The following is a 25317-nucleotide window of genomic DNA, read 5'->3' as shown; positions in this document are numbered from 1 at the left end:
AAGTACAAAAGTCATTTAATAAACAGAAGCCCTGCCCAATTTCTCTCTCCACCGTTTTCATATTTTTACTGTTTTCGCTTTTGGAATGCAACTCGCAGAGAGAAGCGAGCACATGCAGCGGGAGCATGAGTCTTACTCTCACTCAGAGCCGCGACGGCTGGCTTGATCACTCGGCGATCACGTGAACGCGGCGCTGCACGGCGGCGGCGGCGACGGCGGCGGATCAATAGCTAGCGGGCAGGCGCATGCGGCCGCATGCACCCAGCATAACACATTACAGCTCCGGTATACAAAGGCCCTAGTCGGTCCCAGCTGACAGCACCAACTACGCAGTTCCAGCTACCCTCATCTGGATCGTGGTTCTACTTAACTCTCTCTTCTCCCAATTTGCGCTAAAGGTTTGCATTAATTTCTATTTCATATTTAATTTTGAGTTTTAAAAAGAGGATATAAAGGGGTTACTTGAGGGTTGTTTTTGTATGGCTTTGATTGAATTTCTAGACGTTTCGCTGGAAATTGAATCAGTTAAATACTTTCAAGTTTTCCGGCCTCTTTTTCCTATTTATATAAATAAAAGTTTAATCATTTTAAGCGTGTGTTGATCGAAAGCCGCTCCCTAGAGGCGAAATCCAATTTGTGTGAGTTGTCTATGAGGGTCTTACCGATGTAAGCCGTTTTATTTCATTACGCAAGCCAATATTTCAACAATCACGACAGCTTTGATGCGAAAATCGAAATTAAATTTCGCGTGTCCGCTGCTGTTGCCCCGTTTTCCTGAATCGGTCAGTGCATAATAGGATCAATACTCGGGTTCACTCTCGTCTGTGACCTTCACAGTCGGTAGCGTTCTGATACGCCTTCTCCTGATCAACTAGAACGCACGTCTCACAAAATCACGAGCATCACTGATCACTGCCCCAAGAATATGAGCTGAGTTTGATTTGAATCCGAGCAAAATCAGATTTATTTTGGTGGCGTAGCGAGCGACTGAGTGAGGCTCGCGCTTGCACCGACCGACCACCACTCCAGATAAGAAAGGGCGTAATCGCATGTTTATTCACGTTGTCACGACAATATACGGGATATTTAAACGTTCATACAAAAGTGTTCTTGTTTTGTGTAATTTTAATTTATAAACGCGCTGTGAAAAAATGAGTTTAGTGTCAGAACAATAATAATTATTGCAATATTTTTGCTAGTACTATGCCTTTTCTTGCTACGTTTTCTATTAATTTTATGTATTGACATGCAAGAATAAATTTCAATTATGAAATAAATAATGGTTATATAACCTCAAAAACGAAATACATTCCACAAGAAAAAGAAAAAAACGATCATTTGAAGCCAGCTATTAATTGATCACTACAAAACAAAGTTTAGAAAATCCGTCTAAATATAGCAGTCTAAAAGAAGTTTGCTCTTTTGACCAAGCCGTTCACAGCCGTTGCGTGTAAAAATAGGCATTGTTAAAACGAGGATTTATTTTACTTTCCAACCACGAGTGGAATTTTTACTCAAGATTGATGAAAGAATACGTACGCAGAAATAGCGAATTTTCCGCTGGCACATCATCTGTTTTGGAAGGATTGCAAAAATGTATTTTTACTTGCTGACAGAGGCATCATCACTTTGCAGAAATTTTTGGTATGCGTCATGATGACAACTTTTAAATACTATTTAATTTATCCACAGCTTCAATTGTAAAAAATTAACTTTATAAAGGTTAAATGAACTTGTTGACACAGACAAGTCGTACGCAGCAACTGAAAATTTAAAGTTCGATGTTCTAAAGTCAACACTGCGCATTTTTAAATTAAATTTGCCCTCAAAATGTTCATATTATTTCCTTTTTCAAGCAACACCATTCCCTGCTTCCCTTTAAAATTTTACTCATGAAAGAACCAGCCTCGATTGTTGACATCTTTTCTTTGGAAATTTCTGAGTTTTCTGACTTTGTAAGTTGAGTGCGATTTAGCTCAAATTATTTCTGCGAATGATTCACTACTTGTTATTGCAATAGGCTAACTACTATTTCAGAAATCTGTTGAAATTGAGTCGCTCGTCTTATGGGTCAAAATGAAAACAAGCTGATCTGCCAGCAAAAGATCATCGCGTGCATGCTAACGAGGCCGACGCAAATAAACGCATTTATAGCAATTAGAATTTCCGCGGCGCGACCTCTAGAGGAAAGTGTTTTGAGCACCGCAGCACTCGCGGTGCATGCGGCGACGCTTCATTAGGTTTTACCAAGGCCTCACTCACGCTGCTGCCGCGAGCACGCGGGTCTTCGCCGCCTCGTCTCGAGTGAATATTGTTTGCGCCTATTTATTTGCCGACAGAAAGTGCAGTCGTATTTTCAGCGCCGCGCCGTCCTATCTAATTAGTCCGGATGCGGTTACACGCCTGTTTTCGCAATTTAACTCCGGCGGGTGCCAAATATTTCGTTTCGGAGCGCACCCAAAGTGATTTTTTCATGTTCTTTCTTATCGCAAACCACTTCTGAGAATTTGAGTATTTTGAACTCGAGTTGGTGAATCAGTATATCCTCAAAGGCCTTGATCTTTAAGTTAATTGCTAGATTTGATTGCGTGAAGTGACAGCACGGAAGTCTTTCTTAAATGTTTTTGTTGACTGATTGTTTTAAGTATATAAATATTGTAAGAAGTGGTACAAGATGAAAAATACAATGATAAAGTGATAAGATAGAATAATGAAGGCCTAATGAAATTTTATATTTTCGTACCTTAATTCACCAGTTGTTTAAACCCTTAGTGTTCGAAGCCGCCAACAGATGGCGGCACCGTATACTATCATAAAAAATTTATTTTAAAGGCACTTCCCCTGCGATTTCAGACTCAATCCTGATACTGTGCATTCTTCACTTAATTTTCTTTCTTTTGACGTGCTGAAAACCAAAATCGGTTAAGCCAATCGCCGTAGAATCGTAAAAAACTATTTTTTGAAATTAAAAAATCTTTTCCAACGTTTCTACGGCGAATGGCTGGACTGATTTTGGTTTTCAGCACGTCAAAAGAAATCAAATTAAGTGAAGAATGCACAGTAGCAGAATTTAGTCTGAAATCGCAGCGGAAGTGCCTTAAAATTAAATTTAATACGAAAGTATACGGTGGCGCTATCTGTTGGCGGCTTCAAACGCTAAGGGTTTATACAACTGGTCATTTATGAAGATTGAATTTATTTTGAATGCGTCCAAACTGAATTTATATCAAAATAATCCACTTTAAATATTTGTTTTTGACGGAATCTGGCCGTACGATTAGTCCAACACTTCGATTCTCTAAACTAACTCTGCCATTTTGGGTTTAATTTTTATAGCATAATCTGCCGAAATGAACAAGCTGTGTCGGCAAGTAAGCATCGAGTCGCCCGGGCCGACCATCAAGGACTGCGTGTTCAGCTTTGAAGTGCCGATGCCGGACGTGCCGCCGCACGGTGCTCGCATCAGGGTGGCGTGTGCCGGGGCGTGCTACCGCCTCCACCGCACGCCGTCGCTCTCCTCCGTCTCCTCTGTCTCATCCATCTCGTCAGACAAGTCATTCGACCTGCCGCTGTTCACCAGCCCCTCCCACCCTGGGGTCAGGGACACAGCCCTCTACCCTGGCTATGAGGTAGCCGGCATCGTCGAGTCGCTCGGTTCGGAAGCCGTCGCCGACAATCCGCTTAAGGTTGGCGACCGGGTTGTCGTCTTCCCTTATGAGGGTGTGCCCCACGGGTGAGTACCTTAATTTTGATTTAAATTAGCGGGGGACGCGCAGACATGGCGTCCGAAAGAAAGGACACGTGAAAATGCGCGAAAAGAAGCAAATTTTCGTCAATCTTGTGACATAATTTGCTAATCGCGTCTTTTGGTTCGTAAAATCAGACTCTTGACACTCGTACGGCAATCCAAACGAGAGCTTTTTGCTTCCCACATTCAGACGCCATCTTGGATCTGCGCAGTGGGAACCAATTTTATCGCACATCTGGACCCCGCTGCTTTAAATATAAATTAATTTGACACCAATGAAAATTTGATACCATTTGGGAAAGACGTTTATTAAGAAAATGAATTTAATCGCTAATTTTTATCATTTATCACTTTTAAGTTTTTGTATTGGAGGTTTTAGGAACTTCAATTACAAGTAAAGATTTTGAATTTCGACTATGACCAGATTTTAAATAGTTCTGTCGTGTTCTCCGTGGGGAATGAAATTCATCCACCGTCTTATTAGCTCCAAAAACCGGGAAACTTCTTGTCATTTTGTCAGTCAGTATCTATTTACCAGTTTGTCCCGCTCAAAAAAATTAATCTTAATTTAAAAATAAAATTATTCCAAATCTAATCATAAAAATTTGAATTCTAGATATGCCGAGTTCATCACAGTGACAGACCTAAAGTACTTGGTGAAGATACCAGCGCACATGCCCCTGAGCGTGGCTGCAATGCTGCCGACCGGCGCTCTGCTGGCCATGAACACAGTCATCCACGCCAGGGAGTACACCGACCAGTTGTTCAAGGAAAAAGGCGAAAATGGTAAAAACCAGCGCTATAAAGGTCAATGGTTCGTTTTATTTTAAATATCGTTTCAGCTCGTGCAAAAATTTTGGTCGTGGGCACCGGAGGATTGGCCCTGTGGGCCCTGAAAATTGCAAGTTACGAGTTTCAAGACATCGAAACCAGGGTGTGCATATCCGTGGCCACCCTCAGGGATGAAGGATTCCAACTCGCCAAAGAAAATCTAAGGTGGAATAATTTAAATTAATTAAACTGACGTTTTTTTAATTATCTTAATTTTTCTAGAGTGAATCAGGTGCAGTGGAATGAAGACGTGTACGAGAAGCAGCTGATTGAGAGAACCATCGACGCTTGCAAGGGAGAAGTGGACATCGTCATCGACTTTGGCACAACCTCCAGGAGCCTGCACAGATCTCTGCAATGCCTGAGCAGGGTAAGCAGCAGCCCCGACATTCCCTGAAAGTCAATAATGACAAAAAAAAACAAATTGAATTCAGGGTGGTGTGGTGTTCATCAGCGCCGAGGTGGCTGAGCGGCTGATGCCCAAGTTCAGCAAAAGAGCGGAAGAGAAGGACCAGTGCATTCGCCCTGTCGACATGGGCTCCATTGAGCAGCTTGAGGAGCTAGTCGAGCTTGTCAGTAACAGAAAGGTAATGACGCCGGATTCTTTTAAAGAGGAATGATACTGGAAAAGCCTGGAAAATGCTTGTTGCCAATACATAAACTCTCCCTTAGGATTCAGTTAAAGCCTTACATTGACCTAAGAAACGCTGTAATCATTCGAGAAAATTGGCTGGAAAGTTAGCGTGCTTTTCAAATGGCAATGGCTGTCTCCTTACTTGAAATCCGATTAAATTTCAAAACAAAGAGTTTCCCCAATAAGTGGCATTCACCGTTGGACAGATCTCGACGATAGGAATCGAAATATGCCAAAAAAATATGTTCAAGCACTGTAAATTTTGGAGAAAATTGGCAAAATTTGAATTTTTATTGTAGGAAGGTCATTTTTTTATTATTGCAAATTGTTGAACAAATTGTTTATCGGTCAATTGTTTATGGCATCCAACAGTTTAAATAATTTTCAATTGTTGCCCAGTATTTCATTCCACTTTAATAGGTGGATGAGAGAAAATATATTGTGATTTTAAATACAAGCTGAATCCGAGAGGGTTGAAATAATATAAATTAATTTTTTTTAATAAAAAATTCGTGGGGAATGTGTAGAGTTATAAAGCATTGATAGGAGAACAAAAAAGAAGCAATATTCAGGTCAGGATATTTTTTTATTAAGGTTCTTCTCAGGAAATCAGAAAAAAGGAAGTGTTAAGCAATATATTTTGTATTTCTTGTTTTGAAAATTTTCTGGTTCAAAACAACTTTGTGAGAAATACAGATTTTATAGCTCAAAAAAGTATTTTCGTGCTCACCACGACATGCATTAATTCTGGGTCAGTAAACCATATCAATATTTTCGCTAATCAATAATTGCCCGGTTTCAGATCATCCCTCCTCCGCACACCGTATTCCCGGCGGAGCAGGCAACAGACGTCATTCAGAAGTTGTGCCACTCTGAAATCCCCGGCAGGGCAATACTGGAATTCTTCTCCTCTGACTAAGTACGCACGACGACGTGAATTGAACGACGATTGAACCGGGTCATTAGTCTATTATGTATACTTGTATAATGTATGTTGATATTTATGCACTTGTTCATTGCCAGGAGAGAAAAATGCAGAATGGTTTTTATAATTTTATGGCTGTTGACCAGACATAGAACGTAAGACAACCAACCCTTTTTGTATTTTCGACTAAAATTAGAGAGGCCATCGAGCCTAAGCATTTTAGTTAAATCGCATTGATTGGGTTTAAGGAGGAATTGAAATGAAAATGCACCTCAAAAATCCATGACAGTTCTGAGCACTTTTTGGCTAGTTCGCAGATCTCAAAGCATTTAGAAGCACAAACGGCAGGAGAGAAAAAAAGAGCTAGAAATTTCATGGTGGGTGTTTTATTGATTGATCGATGCATTTGAGACGATTCAGTTTTCAGGTTCTAATAGTGCGAGACGCGCGGTTGAGAGTTATTATATTATATAATTGACTGACATTCGACAGTTGTGAATGATGATTTAAACGTAATTATAAAACTAAAACTGTTAGTCCGTAAGTGGTTTGATATGATTTACGAGTTATAATTCATTTCTGGCTGTGCTTGATTAGGAAATAGGCTTACTACTGTTAACTGTTCATTCGAAAGTATTCATTAAACACGTGTCATGATGGCCATAAAAAAGTGCGGATCGAATGGTAAAGGTTTTGCGGACGGTGCTTGCTCAAAGCGACACACGAACCGAATGTGAACAGCATATTTTAGGCCAGTTTTATCGAATTCCACATTCAAGTACCACAACATCCACATGAGAAGTACAGAATATATATATTATTTTATATTTAACAAAGTATATTGTAGCTATTTTGTGAAAAGATACTAAGATGTTGGACAAAATGACGCAATAAAATCTAATTAAATTAGTTCAAAATCGGATTGTTTTAATTATCATACCTTTGAAATTATTCCTGCGGCCAGGACTTTTCTCTGGGAACGAAAATCTTATTTTAGAACAATTTGAGAGCCATAAGGGTCCGAGTTTACCTCTGAAAATCTTAGAAATTATTAAAATAAAAAAATATTCTCTGAGATGATTCTCGAATTGATTTTTCCCTAAAACAATTCATCCTGGTCCCGGTAAAATTGCGCAACGTTCAACAAACACCCAAATTTTCATTGTAAAATTTATTGTTGACCTTTTCTTGCAACAAGGAAATACGCGTTTGGTTGTTGAAAGTTGCGCAATTTTACCGGGACCAGGACGAATTGAAGGTCAAAAATTGAGAATATTAAATATGAGAAAAATTTGTTCAATGGGTAAAAAACTGGAAATTTAATCAGCCTTTTAATTTAGGCAATTTTCGACGCTACTATGAACTGGGGAATTTTAATGAAGCCAAACACAGACCCCTTTTGAAAATCTGCAATTTTTGAAAAAATTAAAAAAAACTTTCAAGACTCAAAAGTACTATTTTTATCTTCTAATTTTCATAATTTTTCTCACCCCGGAAGCAATTAATTTCCTTAGCTCAAAAAAGAGGGCGTAACCAGTAAAATTCGAAATTCATTTTTTTAACAAAAAATCATTCCACTTTAAAACAAAAAGAAGAAGAGTCTTTAGTTATGAGGGAGGAAATTTAAATATTTTGATCCTGTTTTTGGTCTCCTTGCACAATATTAAAATTTCACTTTCTGACTGTATAATTAAATAGAAAAACTTCTCTTCCACGTAGGGAATTTTTCTTTAAAAAATTTTTATTATAAATAAATTTGTGTCGAGGCTAGTTTTTGCCCCACAAATAATATTCTATCTGCGATTGAAAGATAAAAAGTGCTTGATCGACTTTAAAATTCCAATTGCCCCGTTACAAAATAAGAGGCTGAGCAGCGTTGGTTCATTCCCGAATTACTCGCTGGTGAGTTGGGTCGATGACCGGCACCCGCGGTCTCGCGCCAACCCCGCGGGTGCGGTGCGCGCGCCGGCGTCTGTGCGAGGGCGCACGTGCCACCCAGCGGCAACCAGCTGACACCCACCCTCTGCTCTGCACGGAGTATATATTTACCAAATAAATCTGGCCGCCGAGCATGGTGTGTATTATTTGGTGAAAGTCTCCGAAACGCAGACAAAAAATGTTCGGATTCGAACTGGGCGAGAAGCTGATGTACGCCTTCCGCGGATGGATCGCCTTCGTCGCCTTCATGGATTTGGGAACCGCCTTCCGCTGCTTCATCGACAAACGCACCTTCCTCGACGACGCCATCGTCGTCGGGGCCAACAACACCAACCAGCAGGCCACCACCGGGGAACAGGGTGAGTGTAGGCAACCGGCTTGACGCGCCGGTTCTCACAGTTGCCTACTTGGTGTGAAATGAGATCGATTGGTTGATTAGCATTCCCTGGGATTTTCCTACACTCTTTGTATTTGTTAGCTTTTATTTAACCACTACATACAATTCCCTTAAGAGGTATAATTGTCCATTAGCGAAAATATGACGCTCTTTTAATCCCCAGTCTGTTATTTCTTAAGTTAATAAGTTCTTAAATTAAAGGAGATAATTGAATAATTAAATAAAATCTTGCCGGATAAGAATAATTTATCCCCTCGTATGCCCTCCAACTGCAGTCAAAGATATAAGTAAAATTTACGGACAAATTCAATAAAAGTTTAAAATAATTAATTAGATGACTTCGGGGATTCTTTTGGCATATATATTTTTAAGCTTTTTAACCACAATGGCAGCTCTTTACCTCGAATTTTTAAATTCTGAACATTAAATGGCTTCTTTAAATCGATTTTCATTAACTCTTCGATCAAAATTCTCAATTAAACGGACTATATTTGACTAAAAATAAATTAAAATTAAAATTACAAATATTTCGACAAAAATCTTTGCTTTTCGCAAAATGTTTAAATAAATTTATTTCTCTCAAGCTAAGAATTTAGTGTAAAAAATAATTTACTTTATAACCTGAAACCTGGCCCTTCGAGACAGTTATTTATTCTCATGTTAAAGTTTAAAAATCATTTTTAGCAGCATAAATAAGATTTGAGGACTTTGCACACTCTCATAAAAAATATGCTTATCCTTTCCATTAATTGCAGAAATATTTTATTCCAATAAATACCACCTCCCCTATAAAAATTCCTGTCATATTCGCTCAGTCGTGTAAAATTTGCTTTAAGTCACTGTGTCTGTGAGAAGACACAAAATAAATAGAGAAATTGGCTGTCAACTCCTGTCAAGATTTATCCACTTTTGCATTTATAAACAAAATCCTTGTCCCTATCCTTCGATTTGCATTTTTCTCTTTGCTATTAAATCAAAATACCTTTTCCAGATCCTGCGTTAGCACGAATCGTAGGCGCCTACGCGATTATGAAGGCTGTGATTTTGATACACTGCGCTCTATTCATCCACTACAGGCCGTAAGAATTCTTTTTACACACATTATATTGTTATCTAAAAGGAATTTTCTATTCTTATAGTTTAATCAGTGTGGCGATTTTCTCTCTCATTCTAACGGTGCTTGTACATTTGACCGAGTGTTTCCTCTTCCAAACTGCGCCCTTTGGCTTCTACGTCATCTTTCCGGGACTTCTGAACAGTGCGAATATTAATTTTTGCATTTTTAAAATCCTCCTTGTGACTGTTTGAATTTTAGTGATCACTCTGATCGGGCTTTCCCTGGCGCCGCGCTATCTGCACAGAGTGGATGAGCTGGTCAAATCCTGTGGCGAAGACGAAAACGCAGAACTCCTGAGACAAGCCGGCGTCATGCGACGCAAAAGACACCACCGCAAGAACCAATAATAAATAACCCCGCTGCAATTACACAAATATTCAACTGAGGCCAAAAAACATGTTCAAATTACATTTCTTACTTAGGGCAACTAGGCAACGATATAGATAGCATTTTGATTTGTTTTACTTTTCACAATTTAAATGGACCATTCGCAGTTTTGATATTACCTCGAATTTCCTGCTGTTGCGAGTTTGATGTAGTTTATTGCCTAGAAAATCGGTGTTTTTGTACTTTTGCCGAATAAATACATAGTGCTAAATAATGATTCCTTACGAGTAAATATAACCAGATTTTTATTTGTGTGAGATATATGTACAATGTTTTAACGTCGTTTTTCCGAAGGCGCACAAGAAACGAATTCTAGTAATTAAATTTCGCAGAGCAACTGCTTTCATGAGGAATTGTGAATTCTTGAGGGGTGAGCAAAGAAAGGGTAGCAAATTGATTTTTTGTTAATTATTTGATTGAATTTTTGTTGAAATATTTAATCTAAATATCTGAATCTACTCTTTGAATTTTTCATCAACATTTAATATTTATTAAACTAACATAAGTGCTTGATACGCTGCTATCACGAAATGCTTTAAAAAATGTAAATAAATTTAGCATTTTTAATGATTGGTAGATGCAAATAAAGGCAGTTGTTGTGTAAGTATTTAAATTTTCGAAAATCTACAATTTTTAAACTACAAAATGAATAACAGGTGGATTAAATCATACCCCCACTTCCAAAAAATTAAATAAAACAAGTACTCCTCACGTAAATTTAACAAGTCCTAAAGTTTTAAGTGCCTTGTTTGATGCCTTAATTAGTTCACCCTTAAACCGCCGAATAGTCGTGTCAATCTGCAATTGAGCACCCCTTTCCGTCTTGCACTCATCCTCTTCCCTACCAACGCAATATTTATGCAGTTGGGCGTCAACGAAATCAGAACGGCAATTACTTCCTTGTCTAACACAAAAAAATGGAGAAGTGCTTTTGTGGAATACAGCATTTTCAATTGGCATATCCGCAGTGACGTTTGTCTCGAAGTTTCGATAGACGTGCTGCAACATGTGCAAATATTTTGGGACTTCAGCGGACCAGTCATGCAACTCGGCTTTGTCGTCCACGAACACGGAGCGATTTGCTGTGAAGGACGAAGCAGGGGATTTCTTTACAGGTTCAGAGAGTAGGGCTCGCCAATCCGGCGCAAGTTTTGGAATGATGACCTGGAAATTATTCATAAAATTTCAAAAATAAATAAATTGTCATTATAAATATGGATTTATTCGCTCTTTTGTGGAAATCATTCTCAAGCAACACAAACGAAAACTATTAAAAAAAATTAATAATGGTACTGGCGTTGAGAGAAAAATTCATAGATTTTTTTAGACTTTATTATATCTCCCATTATTTTATATTTCTAGAATTTTAGAATTTCTTCCCTAGGAATTGCGACTTTGTCAAAATTTATTTTGTTAGAAGTTAGAGCGAAAGAAGAGCGATTATAACAGAAATATAGAAATTACGAACCTCAAAGATGTCGAGCACTACAAGGAATTCAAACTGGTGCACGTATTTGTAATAACAGTCATTGTACGCGAGGTCCTCGATGAACGTACGAATGTGTGGTTTGGTGTTCAAGTAGGATAAAATGAAGTCCGGGACGTTTGTAAGGTAGCCTGGAAGGGACAAGCCAGACACTTCCACCTCGCCTGCGTTTGAATAGTGCTCCAACACCGACGACAAATTTGGATGCGTCTAGTTTTACACTTGCTAATTAATTTTAAAGGTGAACAACTCCATTTTCTGCTCTTTGAATCTCTTTTTTTAGGGTTTAGTTCAATTTGACTCTCATCCAGATCCCTTCTCCAACGAGGAATTTTATTTTACAAACTCTTATTCGTAAAATAAATTGAGATTCTAGGTAAGGAAACAATGATCAAGCCTGCTGACGCTGACTTTGCAGCGGCCATTTTTTTAAAAAGGTTAATTTTGGCTTAAACTCATTCCTCAAATGTTAAGTCACAGTTTAAAAATGGATTTTTCAGTGTCAATTTTCTTAAATTTCCCAGTTTTGCTTGGTTTTCGGAACAATTTACAAGTATTACAAAAGTAAAATCTGTAAAACAAAATGGTCAAGCACAGTAAGGTTTGGAGAAAATTTGGAGACACTTATATTTTTCATTAAATAAAGTCCTTCTTTCAATATTGTACTTTAACGAGTTTAATTATTCTCAAACAATTCACTCGATTGACTGCTTAGGAATGTTGGTTTTTGTGGAGTGTTTCTCTCAAAGTGACACCAAAATTAATTTCTGTAAGACCATTTTAGTTATTATTTTTGGGTGTGATTAAAATATTTTAGTTTCTTAATCCCCTGATCGACTCTAATTTTTCCTGGCAATAGGGGCTGCAGGGACATTTATTTGTGGCTTAAGTAGCGGTGATTTCGAGGCTTTAAATAACGATTCAAAGAACAGAAAAAGAAATCGATGAAAATTACCTTCATTTCGTGAAATACGATCTTCTCGGCACCAAGGATTTTAATCAGTTCGATCCACTCGACCAACCTGATAGGCAGGACGGGAAGATAGGACCTGAGAGACAACCCAAGAGCCGTGACGCACACGGCAAAGCCCTTCTTTGTACCGTTCGGTGCACCGTTGTAAACGACCCTGAGGTTGTTGGTCGCGTTTTGACAGGGTGCGCCCACCAAGGAGACCGACTCTGGCACCACGGAGTTATTCAATTTCGGCACCACGCAGCTCAGTAAAAACGGATGCAAATCACTGTCGCTCGAGTTTGAAGCATTTGCCCACAACTGTCGGTACTCTGACACCTCAAAGAACAATAATTAAAACAAATTAGATAAGAAACATATTTGAGAACAATTATAAAATGAGAATTTGAATTTAGATTTTCAGTCCTTTATTTTTTAATTCAATTTCTGATGTTTGGTATTTTGCCAGCGGGGGCCAGATTCGTGCGACGCGCAGATATGGCGTCCGGTGGAAAAACAGTCACGTGATAATGCGCGAAAAGAAGCAAGATTTGGTCAAAATTGAGACATAATTTGTTAATTGTGTCTTTTGGATCGTAAAAACAAACTCTTGACACTCGTACGGCAAACCAAAGAGAGCTTTTTGTTTCCCACAAGACGCCATCTTGGATCTGCGCAGTGGGAACCAATTTTACCGCACATCTGGCCCCCGCTGGTATTTTGCAAAAGAGTGGGATAAATGGAGATACCAATTATTTTAATTAGGTTAACTATTCTTAGCTCAAAACCTGCCCCGGAAATAAAACCAGAGCGATTCTATAAAATTTTAAATTGGACATACGGCTGAAACAATCGGCATTCGTTCTTTTTGGTACCAAAATTGGCACGTAAGGTTTTGCGTCCGGTTGCGCTTGTCCAGCATCGCGATGATTCGAACGGCCGGATCGGCGTTCAGGGTCGTGCGGTTATCGAGGTAAGCGCCGAATAAATAATAAGTGTCATTGGCAGCTCGCTGCTCCTGCCAGTAAATGTTGTTGTGATTGGCATCCAACATGTTCACGTACAGGGCACAGGAATCGTTTTGTCGAGGACCGTACTCCGTTAAGCGAGATGGCACGAGGTTTGGATGCGAATCAAACAGCTGAAATTATTTGCTCTCTCTAGAAAATGCAGTTTTTCCATTATATACCGTAAATTTTACCTTTTTTGCAATTTCATCATTTGATATATTAATTTTGTCTACACCGAGATAGTCTTGGGGATGGAAAACTTGCTCTGTGACAATTCTCTCCGTAGACGCGTCCGTTTCATTCTTGTATCCAATGTTGAAAAAAAATATTGTGGCGAGTACAACGCATAATAGGAAAATGAAAATGGATCTCAGCAATGAATTTTCCATCATATTCGCGTCTGCCTATCGCACCACAGACCTGCACATAAATGAAGCTTTCAACGACATTTCTGATGATTCGCTCGCTGCCAGAGCGATGTTGATAAATAATTTCGTCATTGCGGATGTGCCAGCGCTGCAAAATTCTACTAACAGAGAGAAGGACGCTCGCATTTTATATTTTTGGATAAAAATCAGGCCAATAGTTTTCTCCGTTACTGAAAAATTCAAACCTTTACTTTTAAAAATTAGGAATATTTATTCACCTGAGTCAAAGAGTTACGCTGATTTATCCATTTAAGCAAATTTAAATGGTATTTGCCTGACTGTAGGTGGTTTTGGCAAGTTTAAATTTATTTAAAGTTAATTTGGTTCAAATGATTCGTGCTCATTTGATGGCTACATGACAATTAGAAGTAGTAAATCATCTTAAATCCATTACACTGAAAATTAAAATATATTCCGGAGCACATTTTTATTAATTCTACAAAAAATGAAATTTTTGGACATGCGAACATTTTGAAATATGTTCCTGTTGCGGGATGGCCGCTTAGGAAAAGGAAAGAACTGCTCAGTTTGGCTGCTATAGTGATTGAATAACTTTATTTCACACTCTATACACTCTCTGCGTGCACATAGTCACGAAATAACTTGGGATATAACACATTTCACACTCAAATTTTTATTTAATTTCAAACAATTTAAAGAAATCCAATTGCGCGCAGGACTTTCTGCGTAGCTGGAATGAGTTTGTCCTTGAATCTCCACATGGACGTGTCCACCACCAGGTCCTTTCCTCGCTTCCACTTGCACTCACTCTTCTTCCTGCCAAGACAGTAGTGCTGCATGTGGGTATCCTCGATATCAAAATCGACGCAAGGGCAATAATCGCGGAGACAAAGCCGGGCAAAGTGGTTGTGCAGCGCCAGAACGTAATCTGTGTTGTGGAAACACTAGGAACGAAGTTTTCAATTATGGAAAGGAATAATTATATAGATCAGAAATAATTAAAACCTTAATCGCTTCGCCCTTCTTTGTGTGAGACACGTTGCGATGCACATTCTGCAGCATGTGCATGTATTTTGGTATTCCCTGGGTCCAGTCCTGATACTCATCCGTGTCGTCCATAAAGTGCACATTTCTTGCTACGAATGACGCTATGCCTTCTTTATTCTTCTTGTGCTTTGGAATGGTAACTTTGTAGATGAGGTCGTACCAATTATCGACTTTAAGCGGAAGGATAACCTTTAAATTTATTTCATTTTACAAATTTGAACTGAATTTCGACTTCCCAAATTATATTTTACTTCATCGATGTCGACAACAACGATGAACTCAAAGAGATTCATATTTTTCAGCAGGCAGTCGGTGTACTGGATGAGTTCGAGAGGGCACTGAATACCAAATGTCCTGTGACTCATGTACATTTCCATGAGGTCAGGAATGTTGGGGGCACTTCCTGGCAGGGCCAGTTTCGTGATCTCCACCAAGCCTTGCGCCTTGTAGTAATCCAAGACTCGTGTCGTATTTGGATGCACCTGATTTATGTTTAAAATAATATTCATCGATTAAATTAACACTTACCTGAAGCTCATAAATGATAATTTTATCAGCGCCGAGTATTTTGTGCATTTCAATCCACTCGACCAGCTTAACAGAAACGAGGGGCTGGTTTTTGAAGTTCATTGCCTTCACACAGACCGCAAAGTTGAGTTTTTTGTCTAATGGTGCCCGGTTGTCGATCACTCTCAAATTGTTGGTGGCGTTGTCGCACGGATTAGCAACCAGAGAGACGGATTCCGGAACCATCCCCAACGAAGAAGGCACGGCACAGCTGAACAGGTACGGCTGGTACGGCGATTTTTCGTTTCCCCAATACGTGTACCACAGAAAGTCTGCTCGCGTCACCTGTCAAAATTGGGATTCCAAATAATGATTTATTTCAATATGGTTCATATTTTGTCAATATGTTTCAATTATTCTCTTGGCTTGGTTTTGAAAGCTTGGAATAATTTTAACTATGTTTCATAATCAGTTGACGAAGAATAAAACCTCACAACGAAAAAAACAATGTCTTCAATGCGTAGCCCTTGTAAAATAACACTTTGGCCAAAGTCCCTTGTGCAAATTTTTTTTTTAAACAAAATACGTGTATATTTGAATTACTCTCCATTCCACGTCACATTTGCGTCACATTTGCGAACTATTTATTCGTTCCTGATTGGCTCTCATGTGTACTGAACAATTTTCCGCAATATATGCCACGCGGACAAAAATTTATTTCACTGACTACGCGGTTAGTTAAATTGCTTTAAATAACAAAATTTGCAAATACTTACATTTGATATCGTTGGCTCGGGCTTGTTGGCGAACCAAAGTTGGCAGAAGGTTTTGTTACTTGGCTCGCGTCTGTCAATGACGGCGAGGATTCGAACGAAGGAACCTTTGCCCATTATAGCGGTGCGGTTGTCAAAGTAGGCGTTGAAGAGGTGGTACGTTTCGCGGGGCGTTTTCTGCACTTGCCACATGATATTGTTATATTTCACGCCGTAGGGGTTGACGTAGTGGGCGCAAGTGTCGTTTAGTTTCCGGTCCGTGTCGTTCACGTGGTCTGCAAGAACGCTAGGCGCCCAGTCATGCACCTGAGAAATGATTAAAATTGGAGCTAAAAGTTTTAAATTTATTTGCGCTGTAAGTTTTGGATATTAAGTTTTCAAATTTTCATGGAAGATCAAAGGAGCTGATTCAAACCATAATTAAAATCATCTAATACTTTCTAGAACTAAAAAAATCGTCTTTTAAAGAGTTTAAAAGCAGTCAGAAATCGTCTAATTCAGTTTAAAGTTTCAGATCAGAAAAATTTGGAAACTTTTCTCATGAGATACATTTTGCGTGGAATTAATTTCCCAGTAAAACCTTTTTTTCTTCTTGTAAACCTTCCATGCTTGATTTTTACTTGGGGGAGTAGCCATTGTAAAATCAGTTGGGTTAAATTCACCCAAATTATTTTCATAAAGTTCTTTCTTAATGGAGAGCCTGTATATAAATTTGTCGTAAACGACGGGACCAAACTAAAATTAACAGCCATAAAAATTATTATGATTTTACCTTTTTTAATACATCATCTTGAGACAAGTTTTTGGATTCACCGATATTCAAAATGGCTTCTCCTTCCTCTATGTTGGTCAAATTGGCAGCAGCTTCTTCATTAGTCAAGGTTTCGTGAATTTCCTCGCGTATTTGCACAATGGACCAAGAGTGTTGCCGGTCAGATATTAAAATCAGAAGGGTGCACGTTGCCATCGTAATGATTAATGCAATTTTTAGAAAATTGCTCAGATTTCGCTCTGCTCGCATTCCCTGCATCGTTATTTGTGTGCTGTTTACGTAGGTCTGTTGCCTGTCATTGCGGGAGAGATACTATCGCGTTCTATTGCTTCTACTTCCGCTGCTCAAATACTGGGAACTGGCCTGTTGCTCCATATTACTCTGTTTTATAAAATATGATGCTTCGTCGGCGAAAATTTTGTTTCACTTCAACTTCAATCAAAAATGTAAAATTATAATAAGAAAAGTCTACAGATTTTACTTTCATAATAAGCACTTTAAAAAATAATTTCAAATTCAACTTTTACTTTTAATCGTATACTGTGTAATGTATCTTCTTAGCAAGTTGATTAATGAAATACCTGTAAAAATTAAAAGGTTCCGATCGCTATTGATTGCTAGAATAACTGTGAAATTAATATTTCCAAACTAGCTATTCCTCTGGTGTTCTTGACTAATTGAGACAAATACCGATTAACAATTGAAGAATTAATTAAAGCAGATTTAGCAGGATCTTGCATGAATAATAAAAGGGTGATGTGTAAGTTTTAAGTTAACGTGTATTATTTAATTCAGAAAACCTCAATACTTGTGTATACGATTTTACAAATGACATCAATTCAAATATTCACTCAAATCTTGATTCTTGTCCAGTCTTTTCACTATTGCGTCTTTCAGTTTGTTACTTCACTTGAGCTTGTTGACCTGGTCATTTATGGACCTGAATGGTATTGCTTTGCTGATCACCTGTGCTGCTGGTGACCTCTTGTTCTTGGTGCAGTTTTCTTGTGGCTGCTTATTGTCGAAAACAATGATTGCCTGCTTCAATTTGTATGTACCTTTCCTGTGTGGTACAGGAAAAGTACCTCTGCCCATTTGGCTTGGCTTGGACACATAAAACCTGTATCGCGGAACTCACTCTCTCCACAGGTGCTGATAGGGCCTGATTGCTGAGTCTTTGGTCACAGTTAGAACTTTATTTCACTGCACTTGGACAGACTGAGAAGACAGATGATGTCTAATTAGTCTAGGGGGTCGCGAAAGACTGACTTCTTCCTCTCGGACACCGACCTTCTCTCATGGACGTCCGAAATCCTTTGACTTTGATTGGTTAGTTAAAAAGTCAAAGAGTTTAGCTATTTTATGCATTTTAGCAAATTTAAATTGCATTTGACTATTTGTAGGTGGTCTTGGCAAGCTGAGATGGCTTTTAACCCTTTTAAGTTTGATTTAAATTGCTGGAAATTGCATGATTAGTGCTCATTAGATGACCACATGACAATTAGAAGCCCATAAAAATAGTCGATCTTCTTACACCCGTTACACTGATAATTAAAATATATTCCAAAGTATTTTTTACTTATTCATCAAGTATAAAAAATTTACATTTTGCTATAAAACAAACAATTTAGAGAAATCCAATTGCGCGCAGGACTTTTTGAGTAGCTGGAATGAGTTTGTCCTTGAACCTCCACATAGACGTGTCCACCACCAGGTCCTTTCCTCGCTTCCACTTGCACTCACTCTTCTTCCTGCCAAGACAGTAGTGCTGCATGTGGGTATCCTCGATATCAAAATCGACGCAAGGGCAATAATCGCGGAGACAAAGCCGGGCAAAGTGGTTGTGCAGTGCCAGAACGTAATCTGTGTTATGGAAACACTAAGAACGAAATTTTCAATTGATGGAAAGGAATAATTATATAGATCAGAAATTAGTAAAACCTTAATCGCATCGCCCTTCTTTGTGTGAGACACGTTGCGATGCACATTCTGCAGCATATGCATGTATTTTGGTATTCCCTGAGTCCAGTCCTGATACTCATCCGTGTCGTCCATAAAGTGCACATTTCTTGCTACGAATGACGCTATGCCTTCTTTATTCTTCTTGTGCTTTGGAATGGTAACTTTGTAGATGAGGTCGTACCAATTATCGACTTTAAGCGGAAGGATAACCTTTAAATTTTTCTCATTTTACAAATTTTTTACTTTCCAAATTATATTTTACTTCATCGATGTCGACAACAACGATGAACTCAAAGAGATTCATATTTTTCAGCAGGCAGTCGGTGTACTGGATGAGTTCGAGAGGGCACTGAATACCAAATGTCCTGTGACTCATGTACATTTCCATGAGGTCAGGAATGTTCGGGGCACTTCCTGGCAGGGCCAGTTTCGTGACCTCAACAAAGCCTTGCGCCTTGTAGTAATCCAGAACTCGTGTCGTATTCGGATGCACCTGATTTATTGTTAAAATAATATTCACCGATTAAATTAACACTTACCTGAAGCTCATAAATGATAATTTTATCAGCGCCGAGTATCTTGTGCATTTCAATCCACTCGACCAGCTTAACAGAAACGAGGGGCTGGTTTTTGAAGTTCATCGCCTTCACGCAAACTCCAAAATTGAGTTTTTTGTCTAATGGTGCCCGGTTGTCGATCACTCTCAAATTGTTGGTGGCGTTGTCGCACGGATTGGCAACCAGAGATACGGATTCCGGAACCATCCCTAACGAAGCAGGCACGGCACAGCTGAAAAGGTACGGCTGGTAGGGCGATTTTTCGTTTCCCCATTCATTGTACCACAGAAAGTCTGTTCGCGTCACCTGTTAAAGAAATCAATTTTTCATACACGAAACATTTTTTAGTCTCGTTAATAGATCAAAATTATTTTTTTTTTGCGAAAAATCTCTACCTGGCAAATACAAAGGTTGCAATTTTTACCATTTTTATATAATTTTTAGATGCTTTTCAAACAATTTTAAAAATGTTTCATAATCATTTGACTAAGAATAGAACTGTAAATAAAAAAACATTGTCTTAAATGCATAGCCCTTGTGAAAACCACTTCTACAAATTGGTCAAAAATGAGTATTTCATTAAATCACTTTCCATTCCACGTCAATCCTCCCATTTGTGAACTTTTTCTTCGTTCCTGATTGGTTCTCATGAATACTGAACAATATTTCCGCATATGCCACGCGAACAAAAATTTATTTCACTAAATACGCGGTTAGTTAAATTTCAAAATAAAAATTGCTGTAAATGTCATAAAATTTGCAAATAATTACATTTGATATCGTTGGCTCGGGCTTGTTTGCAAACCAAAGTTGGCAGAAGGTTTTGTTACTTGGCTCGCGTCTGTCAATGACGGCGAGGATTCGAACGAAGGAACCTTTGCCCATTATAGCGGTGCGGTTGTCAAAGTAGGCGTTGAAGAGGTGGTACGTTTCGCGGGGCGTTTTCTGCACTTGCCACATGATATTGTTGTATTTCACGCCGTAGGGGTTGACGTAGTGGGCGCAAGTGTCGTTAAATTTGCGGTTCGTGTCGTTCACGTGGTCTGCGAGAACGCTAGGCGCCCAGTCATGCACCTGAAAATAATTAAAATTGAAGATAAGGTTGTACATTTTTTGGGCTGTAAATTTTAGACGATTGGATGTTTTTTCTAAGTTTTCAAATTTGCATCGAAGATCAAATGAGCTGATTCAAACTACACTTAAAATCATCTTATACTTTCTAGGATTAAAAAATTGTCTTTTAAAGAGTTTAAAAGCAGTCAGAAATCGTCTAATTGAGTTTAAAGTTTCACACCAGAAAAATTTCGGAACATTTCTCATGAGATACATTTTGCGTAGAATTAATTTCCCAGTAAAACCTATTTTTATTCTTCTTGCAAGTCTTCTGTGCTCGAATTTTACTTGGGGGGGGGGGGGGGTAGCCATTGTAAAATCAGTTGGGTTAAATTCACCCGAATTATTTTCTGCAAGTTCTATTTTAATGGAGAGCCTGTATATAAATTTGTCGTAAACGACGGGACCAAACTAAAATTAACAGCCATAAAAATTATAATAATTTTACCTTTTTTAATACATCATCTTGAGACAAGTTTTTGGATTCACCGATATTCAAAATTGCTTCTCCTTCCTCTATGTTGGTCGAATTGGCAGCAGCTTCTTCATTAGTCAAGGTTTGGTAAATTTCCTCGCGTATTTGCACGATGGACCAAGAGTGTTGCCGGTCAGATATTAAAATCAGCAGGGTGCACGTTGCCATCGTAATGATTAATATAATTTTTAAGAAATTGCTCAGATTTTGCTGTGCTCGCGTCCCCTGCATCGTTATTTGTGTGTTGTTTACGTAGGTCTGTTGCCTGTCATTGCGAGAGAGATACTATATCGCGTCCTATTGCTTCTACTTCCGCTGCCCAAATACTGGGAACTGCGGCATGTTGCTACACATTCCTCTGTTTTATAAAATATGAAACTTCATCGGCGAAAATTTTGTTTCATTTCAACTTCAATCAAAAATGTAATTAATAAGAGAAGTGTAGAGATTTTACTTTGATAACAAGCACTATACAAAATAAATCCAACAACCCTAATTAAATTTTGAGACGGAAAATTAAAAATGTGGTTCATCGTCCTGAGATATTATAGCCCCATATTTTAAATCGTTCAAAATGTCTTTTGAAGTCAAAAAGACAAAATTTTCTTTATTTTAATTTATTTTAATCAGTACTCCCCAATATTTGTGATACGCTGATCGTTGCCAGAGCGATGTTGATAAATAATTTCGTCATTGCGGATGTGCCAGCCTGCCAGCGCTACAAAATTGTGTCGTTTTTACTGACTGAGAGAAGAACACTCATCCATATTTGAAGTTTTTAGATAAAACCAGAACTAGCTAACTTCATCTTTTTAATTTTTTGGGTTTTAAAAACATTGAAGATCTGAAAAGTGAAACCTTTAACTTTAAAAATTAGGAAAATTTGTTCACGTTAGCCAAGGAGTTACGTTATTTTATGCTTTTTAGCAAATTAATTGAAATTGTATTCGACTGTTTGTAGGTGGTTGCATGACAATTAGAAGCCCATAAAAATAATAAATCTTCTTAAACCCGTCTCACTGATAATTAAAACATATTCCAAATTATTTTTTACATATCTTTTATTTATTAACTATAAAAATTTTACATATTGCTATCAAACAAACAATTTAAAGAAATCCAATCGTGCGCAGGACTTTCTGAGTAGCAGGAATGAGTTTGTCCTTGAACCTCCACATAGACGTGTCCACCACCAGGTCCTTTCCTCGCTTCCACTTGCACTCACTCTTCTTCCTGCCAAGACAGTAGTGCTGCATATGGGCATCCTCAAGGTCAAAATCAACGTCTGGACAATAATCGCCAAGACAATGCCGGGCATAGTGGTTGTGCAGCGCCAGAACGTAATCTGTGTTGTGGATACACTAAGAAAAAAAAATTATTGGACGGAAAGGAATATAATTCTAGATCAGCAACCTTAATTGAATTGCCAATCTCCGAGTGAGACACGTTGCGATGGATATTCTGCAGCATGTGCATGTATTTTGGTATTCCCTGAGTCCAGTCCTGATACTCATCCGTGTCGTCCATAAAGTGCACATTTCTTGCTACGAATGACGCTATGCCTTCTGTTCTCTGCTTGTTCTTTGGAATGGCAACTTTGTAGATGAGATCGTACCAATTATCGACTTGGAGCGGAAGGATAACCTATAAATTTATTTAATTTTACAATTTGAACTGAATTTCGACTTCCCAATTTCTATTGTACCTCGTCGATGTCGACAACAACGATGAACTCAAAGAGATTCATATTTTTCAGCAGGCAGTCGGTGTACTGGATGAGTTCGAGAGGGCACTGAATACTAAATGTCCTGTGACTCATGTACATTTCCATGAGGTCAGGAATGTTCGGGGCACTTCCTGGCAGGGCCAGTTTCGTGACCTCCACCAAGCCTTGCGCCTTGTAGTAATCCAAAACTCGCGTCGTATTCGGATGCACCTGATTTATGTTTAAAATAATATTCACCGATTAAATTAACACTTACCTGAAGCTCGTAAATGAAAATTTTGTCTGCGCCGAGTATTTTGTGCATTTCGATCCACTCGACCAGCCTGATGGAAACAAGGGGCTGGTGTTTGAAGTTCATCGCCTTCACGCATACCCCAAAGTTGAGTTTTTTGCCAAATAGTGCCCGGTTGTCGATCACTCTCAAATTATTGGTCGCGTTGTCGCACGGATTGGCAACCAGAGATACGGATTCTGGAACCATCCCCAACGAAGCAGGCACGGCACAGCTGAAAAGGTACGGCTGGTACGGCGATTTGTCGTTTCCCCATTCCCTGTACCACAGAAAGTCTGTTTGCGACACCTGTTTTCAATTTTAAAATAAAAAATTTGATTCGAATATCGTAAAATTTGCAAATAATTACATCTGATATCGTTGGCTCGGGCTTGTTGGCGAACCAAAGTTGGCAGAAGCTTTTGTTACTTGGCTCAGGTCTGTCAATGACGGCGAGGATTCGAACGAAGGAGCCTCCGCCCGTTAAAACGGTGCGGTTGTCAAAGTAGGCGTTAAAGAGCAGGTACGTTTCGCGGGGCATTTTCTGCACTTGCCACATGATATTGTTGTATTTCACGTCGTAGGGGTTGACGTAGTGAGCGCAAGTGTCGTTTAATTTGCGGTCCGTGTCGTTCACGTGATCTGCAAGAACACTAGGCGCCCAGTCATGCACCTGAAAATAATTATAAATGGGAAATTAATTAACTTTTTGTAACTTTTGGGCTGAGTTTCAAATTTACATGAGAGGATAATGCTAATTCAAACCCTTTAAACCATCATTTAAAATCATCTAAAACTAAATTGTTGTCTAATAAAGAGTCTAAAAACAATTAGAAGCCGTCTAAGTCATAGCTTAATGTTTCACGTCAGGAAATTTCGAGTTATATTTTAGCCTGAAAATAATTTTGATCAATTTCCCAGTGCCACTATCTATTTTTCCTTGAGAGACACCTAGCCATTCTAAAAACAAGAGAATTAAATTAACCACACTATTTTATTTGCGTTTAAGTAAAAACTATTTATACATATTTATTTTATTTAGAGATGCGAAAATCAGTTTAAACGTATTTCGTCAGTGTTTTTCTTTAAAGCAAAGTTTCTGCAAATAGTTTTTTTTACTAATCTTCTTACATTAGCATGCCTTGTCCGTTCGGCAAGAAATAAACTGTAAAATATTCAAACAAATTTTATAATTAATAGCACGATCCCTACTATTTCGGCTGAAAATTCAAATAAATCCTTATAACTAGTTTTGTAATGTACGGTTGAAAATAAAAATAATTAACTTTTGTTTCAATTTCTTAACAAACCTATTTATTTCGTGCCTGTGGCCCCTAAAATATTACATTTTACAGAATTTTTGTCAAACAAGTTATATTTTATTAGAGAATCTGTAAATTTGGCTAAAATGACGAGACAAAAAAGACTAAAACCATCTGAAATTCACAGCCATAAAATTATTATGATTTTTTACCTTTTTTAATATATCCTCTTGAGTCAAGTTTTCGGCTTCACCGATGAACAAAATTGCTTCCCCTTCTTCCGTGATGGATAAATTGGCAGCCGCTTCATTAATCAAAGTTTCGTAAATTTCCTCGCGTATTTGCACGATGGACCAAGAGTGCTGCCGGTCAGATATTAAAATCAGCAGGGTACACGTTGCCATCGTAATGATTAATGCAATTTTTAGAAAATTGCTCAAATTTCGCTCTGCTCGCGTCCCCTGCATCGTTCGTGTGCTGTTTGTAGGTATGTCGCCTGCCGTTGCAGGAGAGATACTGAGATACTATCGCTCCACTGCTGCAACTTCCGCTGCCCATAAACATTAAACTGGCACGTTGCTCCATATTACTCTATGATTTATAAAATTTGATGCTTCATCGTCAAAATTTTTGTTTCATTTCGACTTCAATCAAAATATAATTAACTAGAGGAGTGTATAGTAATGTTACTTTGATAATGAAGCACTACACAAAAATTAATTTTCAAATCGTTGAATTTCTTTGAGAGAGATATTGTTTGTGCCATCTATCTGAGTGATTGTGAAATATATTTTGCTGTTAATATGTGAATTTGTGAAATTTTGTGAGCCGCCAGGGGCTTTTTTATGCTCAGCTCGGCATATAAGGAGTGCAGCACGTTTCGTCCTCCAAAGGTGGCTTGGCCAAGACCACGTGAAGGGTCTCGCATTGAATTGCGGATTTCAACCATGAAATTGATTTGTATAGTCAATCAAATTGAATTTATTGTAATAATATTAATTGTTATACAAGAATATTATTTTGATGTTTGCATGAATA

At 38.4% G+C, this 25317-nt stretch overlaps 6 protein-coding genes across 7 annotated transcripts; 2 read left to right on the top strand and 4 right to left on the bottom strand.

The window, feature by feature from the left end:
* Positions 1 to 229: 229 nt before the first annotated feature.
* Drat (Death resistor Adh domain containing target) lies at positions 230 to 7055 on the top strand. The gene is made up of 7 exons (XM_065484381.1): positions 230 to 398; positions 3337 to 3733; positions 4365 to 4534; positions 4591 to 4744; positions 4802 to 4949; positions 5014 to 5166; positions 6016 to 7055. Exons 2-7 carry the CDS (start codon positions 3351 to 3353, stop codon positions 6130 to 6132), a joined length of 1125 nt encoding a protein of 374 aa, XP_065340453.1. The 5' UTR covers positions 230 to 398; positions 3337 to 3350; the 3' UTR covers positions 6133 to 7055.
* A 1122-nt stretch (positions 7056 to 8177) lies between these two features.
* On the top strand, positions 8178 to 10233 carry LOC135939161 (uncharacterized). Its single transcript, XM_065483388.1, has 4 exons — positions 8178 to 8435; positions 9465 to 9552; positions 9613 to 9731; positions 9789 to 10233. Exons 1-4 carry the CDS (start codon positions 8255 to 8257, stop codon positions 9935 to 9937), a joined length of 537 nt encoding a protein of 178 aa, XP_065339460.1. The 5' UTR covers positions 8178 to 8254; the 3' UTR covers positions 9938 to 10233.
* A 410-nt stretch (positions 10234 to 10643) lies between these two features.
* Positions 10644 to 13823, bottom strand: LOC135940948 (uncharacterized). The gene is made up of 5 exons (XM_065486103.1): positions 13617 to 13823; positions 13257 to 13556; positions 12419 to 12754; positions 11446 to 11673; positions 10644 to 11141 (listed from the first exon to the last, which is right to left on the bottom strand). The coding sequence occupies exons 1-5, from the start codon at positions 13815 to 13817 to the stop codon at positions 10686 to 10688; spliced, it is 1521 nt and encodes a 506-aa protein (XP_065342175.1). The 5' UTR covers positions 13818 to 13823; the 3' UTR covers positions 10644 to 10685.
* A 563-nt stretch (positions 13824 to 14386) lies between these two features.
* Positions 14387 to 17242, bottom strand: LOC135939900 (uncharacterized). The gene is made up of 6 exons (XM_065484506.1): positions 16914 to 17242; positions 16145 to 16447; positions 15390 to 15713; positions 15113 to 15343; positions 14820 to 15050; positions 14387 to 14758 (listed from the first exon to the last, which is right to left on the bottom strand). Exons 1-6 carry the CDS (start codon positions 17169 to 17171, stop codon positions 14507 to 14509), a joined length of 1599 nt encoding a protein of 532 aa, XP_065340578.1. The 5' UTR covers positions 17172 to 17242; the 3' UTR covers positions 14387 to 14506.
* A 442-nt stretch (positions 17243 to 17684) lies between these two features.
* On the bottom strand, positions 17685 to 21254 carry LOC135939992 (uncharacterized). Of its 2 annotated transcripts, XM_065484622.1 has the most exons (6): positions 20994 to 21254; positions 20204 to 20506; positions 19415 to 19738; positions 19138 to 19368; positions 18855 to 19085; positions 17685 to 18792 (listed from the first exon to the last, which is right to left on the bottom strand). In XM_065484622.1, the coding sequence occupies exons 1-6, from the start codon at positions 21249 to 21251 to the stop codon at positions 18541 to 18543; spliced, it is 1599 nt and encodes a 532-aa protein (XP_065340694.1). In that variant the 5' UTR covers positions 21252 to 21254; the 3' UTR covers positions 17685 to 18540. The 2 variants fall into 2 exon arrangements, with proteins under 2 accessions (XP_065340694.1, XP_065340693.1); XM_065484621.1 differs by having other exon boundaries at positions 17685 to 19085.
* Positions 21255 to 22072: 818 nt separating this feature from the next.
* On the bottom strand, positions 22073 to 24901 carry LOC135939697 (uncharacterized). The gene is made up of 6 exons (XM_065484206.1): positions 24492 to 24901; positions 23388 to 23690; positions 23003 to 23326; positions 22726 to 22956; positions 22434 to 22664; positions 22073 to 22381 (listed from the first exon to the last, which is right to left on the bottom strand). The coding sequence occupies exons 1-6, from the start codon at positions 24744 to 24746 to the stop codon at positions 22130 to 22132; spliced, it is 1596 nt and encodes a 531-aa protein (XP_065340278.1). The 5' UTR covers positions 24747 to 24901; the 3' UTR covers positions 22073 to 22129.
* Positions 24902 to 25317: the final 416 nt, after the last annotated feature.

This window comes from Cloeon dipterum, chromosome 3, assembly GCF_949628265.1.
Source record: "Cloeon dipterum chromosome 3, ieCloDipt1.1, whole genome shotgun sequence".
Taxonomy (NCBI): Eukaryota; Metazoa; Arthropoda; class Insecta; order Ephemeroptera; family Baetidae; genus Cloeon; species Cloeon dipterum.
This window is presented reverse-complemented; position numbering and strand designations above follow the sequence as displayed.